This window comes from Carya illinoinensis, chromosome 3 (genome assembly GCF_018687715.1).
Source record: "Carya illinoinensis cultivar Pawnee chromosome 3, C.illinoinensisPawnee_v1, whole genome shotgun sequence".
Lineage (NCBI taxonomy): Eukaryota > Viridiplantae > Streptophyta > Magnoliopsida > Fagales > Juglandaceae > Carya > Carya illinoinensis.
In genome coordinates, this window is record NC_056754.1 from 30,177,623 (window position 1) to 30,183,139 (window position 5,517).

Here is a 5,517-nt window from a genome sequence, read left to right on the forward strand (position 1 = left end):
CTTAGTCGACCATGTTCAATTGGTCAGATTTCGATTCTCCTTCTGGTCCTGTAACAAGATCTACCATTCGTGGGGAATGATAGTTGGAACTATCACAGTGAGATTTGATTAAAAATCTCAGCAAGTTAACAAAAACCTCCACATAGGCTAATGATTGTGTACACAAATTTTAAAAATAAAATTACATTAATATGATGTGCATTGATACATTTATGATTGACACACACTTCATTTCTAGTATCTTGTAAAATTTGAGCACCTTGGTGGAGTGGTTGAGTAGATTTATTTTGTGAAAATTTATTTTCAATCTTGAGCATAGAGCATGATTTCTGATGCATCATATTTTGTTGATATATGGTTTGAAACACCGGGTTGCTATACTTATTGAGATGAGACTTGGTAAGATTTATATAAAACGATGGAAAAAATTTGAATGACATTTTGTACATGCTTACACCTGTAGTATTTATCATTTACTATCCACTGATTTAACACAAGAGAAGTAAATTGCAGAACTACTGAGCCATGCTATAAAAAATAAAAACAAAGAAAAAAAAAGGATTCAAAAAGAATTGAGAAAAAAAAGAGCAGAAGAAGATAAAGGCAGTTTAGTGAACTTTCCTAAATAAAGGGCTAGAAACAGTTACCCTAACTTTAGAGGTTGAGTGTTCAACCTTTAAAAAGAGTTAGCATGAAAACTGCTAGTCCTTTGAGTTTTGAGGTAGTTAGAATCAGCAATGATTAATCTTAATGTTGAAAAATCATATGACAATTCCTAGCTAGTAATGAGGAATACACGACCATATAGCTATACATACAAATCTGAGTTCTGAAACATTTTTTTCAATTCTATGTGAAGGATTGTTGAGACAGTCTTAATGGGTATAGCTCCTGGGGTTGAATAGTCATGGATCACATTTTGTGAGAATTCAGAATTGTGTTTGATTACTTTTGTTTGAATTTCGACCTTTATGCAATGTTCATCTCGATTCTTTTCAAATCTTTTTTTTCTTTTTTCCTTTTTTTCTTTTTTCTTTTTAGCATGGTTCGGTAGTCTTGCAGTTTACTTCTCTTGTGTTAAATCAGTGGACAGTAAATGATAAACACTACAGGTGTAAGCATATGCAAAATGTCATTCAAACTTTTCTCTTCATTTTATATAAATCTTACCAAGTCTCATCTTAATAAGTATAGCAGCCCGGTGTTTCAAACCATATATCAACAGAATATGATGCATCAGAAATCATGTTTTATGCTCAAGGTTAAAAATAAATCTGCTCAACCACTCCACCAAGGTGCTCAAATTTCACAAGGTACTAGAAATGAAGTGTGTGTCAGTCATATATGTATCAATGCACATCATATTAATGCAATTTTTTTTTTTTAATCTGTGCACACACGCTACCCCCAACTAGTCAGAGATATGGTCATCAATGAATCGAACGAAAGAAAACAAAGCGCATAAGAATAAGTAAGCAACATGGACAACCAATCATGTGATATAAAATGAGAGCAAAACAACAAATATAAATAAAAGATAAAATTCAATTGAAGAAATAAATAAATAAATCAAAATCAAAAAACTTCACTGGGGTCTTGCACAAGCAAGATCTCTTCGCTTACATCAAAGGCAATCATAAATGGCTTTAGACGTTGTCTATTGACAGTGAAACTATTGCCATTCTTTGGATTGACAATGTCTACCATCCCGTGAGGATGAATCTCCTTTACAATGTATGGTCCACTCCATCAGGATTTCAGCTTCCCGAGAAAAACATGTAGTCTTGAATTATATAGGAGCAATTTCTGATCAGGGACAAGATGTTTGTCATGGATCTTCTTGTCATGCAAGGCCTTCATTTGCTCCTTTTCCAAGTGAGAATTGTCATAAGCCTCCCTCCTTGCTTCATCAAACTCCGAAATCTGTAACTTTTTTAAACCTTTGGCAGCATCAAGTGAAAAGTTAATTTGCTTAATAGCTAATAAAGCACGATGTTGAATCTCAATAGGTAAATGACAAGTCCGACCATAAACCAATCTACAAGGTGAGATCCCTAAATTAGTTTTTAATACAGTCCTATAAGCCTAGAGAGCATCGACCAATTTTTCAGACCAGTCCTTCCAAGTGGGATGGACTATTTTTTTAAAAATAAGTTTGATCTCTTTATTGGCCAACTCAACTTGACCATTAGTTTGGGGGTGATATGGAGTAGAGACTTTGTGGGTCACTCCATATTTCTGCATAAGTTTTTGAAAAAATTTGTTAAAAAAATGTGAACCCCCCCCAACTAATAATCACCTTGGGCATGCCAAAACATGCAAACAATTCTTTCAAGAAATGGATGACAACCTTATGATCATTTTTTCTACAAGGTATGGCCTCTATCCATTTTGAAACATAATCCACAGCAATTAAAATATAAGAATTTCATTTGGGAATGGACCCACAAAATCAATCCCCCAACAATCAACTATCTCGAGTGTAAGAATAGGTGAAATGGGCATCATGTTACGTGCTGTGATATTTTCAAGTTTTTGACAAGGCTCACATGCCTTGCAAAAATACTCCACATCTCTAAAAATAGTGGGCCAGTAGAGTCCACTTTGCAAAATTTTGGCAACAATTTTCTTAGCTACAAAATGGCCTTCACAAGTTCCAGTATGACAAAAGTAAAAAACAGAGGTAAACTCATCATTAGGAATACATCGACGTACCAACCAATTAGCACAATACTTAAAAAGATAAGGAGTGTCGGAGTAATAAAATCATCCTCTACAAGGAACTTAAGCTTGTCCTGAGCTATCCAGTGCTTCAGCATCCAGTTAGTGACAAGGTAATTCACACTGTTCGCGAACCATGGAGCACGAGACACTGCAAAAAGATGCTCATCAGGAAAATCTTCATTCAAGAGAGGAATAGATGTAGATACATTAGGTAGCTGCAGTCGTGACAAGTGATCGACTACCACATTATCAACTTCCTTCTTATCCTGGATAGTGATGTCAAATTCTTGGAGCAAAAGAATCCAACGAATCAACTTGGGCTTAACATCCTTCTTTGCCAACAAATACTTAAGAGAAAAATGGTCAGTAAAAATGATAACATGAGACCCAATAATGTAAGAATAAAATTTATCTAAGGCAAACACAACAGCTAATAACTCCTTCTCGGTGCTGGTGTAATTTTTATGTGCATCATTCAAAGTACGACTTGAATAATAAATGACCGACGGCTTATTGTCCACTCTTTGGCCAAGAACGGCACCAAGAGCAAAATAACTAGCATCAGTCATAATCTCAAACAGCAAGTCCCATTGAGGAGTTTGCATAATAGGTGCAACTGTTCAGTATTTCCTTAGGGTCTCAAAAGCATGCTGGCACTCATCAGTCCAAACAAAAGTAGTATCATTTTGCAATAAAGTATACAATGGTTTTGCAATACTACTAAAGCCTTGAATGAAACGCCGATAGAAGCCAGCATGACTAAGAAAAGAACGAATATCCTTCACTATCTTAGGAATAGGTAGCTGAGATATTAATTCTATCTTGCCCCTGTCAACCTCTATACCATGTTCAGATACTAAATGCCCAAGTACCAAACCACTAGTAACCATAAACTGACATTTCTCCCAATTCAACAATAAATTCTTTTCCTCACATCTTTTCAATACAATAGCAAGATTTTTTAAACAGACATCAAAAGATTTACCAAACACAGAAAAACCATCCATAAAAACCTCACACATGTCATCAAGCATATCAGAAAAAATGCTCATCATACAGCGTTGAAAAGTAGTAGGTGCAGTACATAAACCAAATGGCATTCTTCTAAAAGCAAAAGTACCAAAGGGGCAAGTGAAGGTGGTCTTCTCTTGATCCTCTAGTGCTATAGCAATTTGATAATAATCAGAGAAGCCATCCAAAAAAAAAAACAAACATTACCCGCTACTTTTTCTAAAATCTGATCTAGGAAAGTTAATAGGAAGTGATCTTTTCGACTGACCAAATTCAACTTTCGGTAATTAATACACATTTTCCAACCCATTACCTTCCTATTCAGGATCAACTCACCATTAGCATTTTTAATAACAGTCAAACCAGATTTTTTTTGTACTACTTGTGTCGAACTTACCCACTTGCTGTCAGAGATAGGATAGATGATGCCCACAGCTAACAATTTCAACACTTCATTCTTCACCACCTTCTTCATGGTAGGTTCAACCTCCTCTATGCATCATGAACTAGTCTCACATCTCTTTCCAGAAAAGTGTTGTGGATACAAATTAAAGGGTCAATACCTTTGATGTCTACAATAGTCCAACCTATTGCTCCTCGATGATGTCTCAGCACTGTTAATAATTCCACTTCCTGCTTCGAAGTGAGCTGAGAAGAAATGACTATTGGAATGTATCCTCAGTTGGGCCTAAAAAAATATACTTCAAGTTCTCAGGTAATGGCTTCAACTCTAGTATTGAGATTTCTTCTTCTGATGACTTCATAGCTCCTGGTAAATCAAGAGCTTCAAAGACTGCCCTACACCAATTATTCATGTAACTCACATCTGATAACTGAAGAGACCCAGTTGTCTCTGTCAACTGCCCATCTGATTCTGTCAACTCTAATGACGTAGGAATTGTCTCAAAAAGAGCCTCAAACTGCTCAGGAAAGCCATCCTCAGATGCACTCTCGGAATCAAACACTGATAACAATTTTGAAACGTCAAAATCATACACCATATCAACAGTATGCATATTTGAATCATCGCATACACTAGGCATCTTGCAAGCGTTGAATACATTCATCTCCAATGCCATATTCCCAAAAGTGAACTTCAGTACTCCACTTCAACAATTGATAAGTGCATTGGATGTAGCAAGGAATGGACCTCAAAGAATTAAACCAAATCTTCACTTTATCCTTTAAAGAGAAAGGAAATAAATGAAGTCTAATAAATTCATCAGTAATGGCTCTGGTAATAAAAGTAGTGAAAGCCAACTCAAAGTCTATCAAATGCTAGTAAGGACTCTCAGAATCCATCCCGTGGAACTGAGGTATCATTGACATCATACCATGCTTAATAGAAAAATTAGGTGCATCATCGGGTAAAACAATGCATGAATGTGTAATGGTGTGAGTGGGTTGCAAATAATCCTTAAGAGTGCATGGTACAGGTACAGCCATGGTTTGTTCAATTTCAATATCCTTGCTCATAGAAGAGACATAAGAGCTATCTACTCTCAATGCTCGATGTAACTCTTAGTAACCTTTTTGAACTGTCTCTCACCCATGATATGAAACATCAGTCTAAATTGTAACTGCCCGCTAGAAATTCAATGGTAGAATTTCTATAGATTTTAGTAACCTCATGAAAACTCCATAAGTTTTCACGAATCGACTAATTGCAAAAGTTTTAGCCTGTCAACATAGTCAGTGTTATCACTTGCTATTGTGTCAGAAATGCGATTTTAATTGTTTGAGGTAGTTAGAAGTGTCAGAATATGTTATAGTCTACACCAC

General features: G+C 35.7%; 1 protein-coding gene across 1 annotated transcript; it reads right to left on the minus strand.

Annotated features, from left to right (window-relative positions):
- Positions 1-3,344: 3,344 nt before the first annotated feature.
- LOC122304715 lies at positions 3,345-4,814 on the minus strand. Its single transcript, XM_043116985.1, has 2 exons — positions 4,438-4,814; positions 3,345-3,660 (listed from the first exon to the last, which is right to left on the minus strand). The coding sequence occupies exons 1-2, from the start codon at positions 4,812-4,814 to the stop codon at positions 3,345-3,347; spliced, it is 693 nt and encodes a 230-aa protein (XP_042972919.1).
- Between the last annotated feature and the right edge of the window lie 703 nt (positions 4,815-5,517).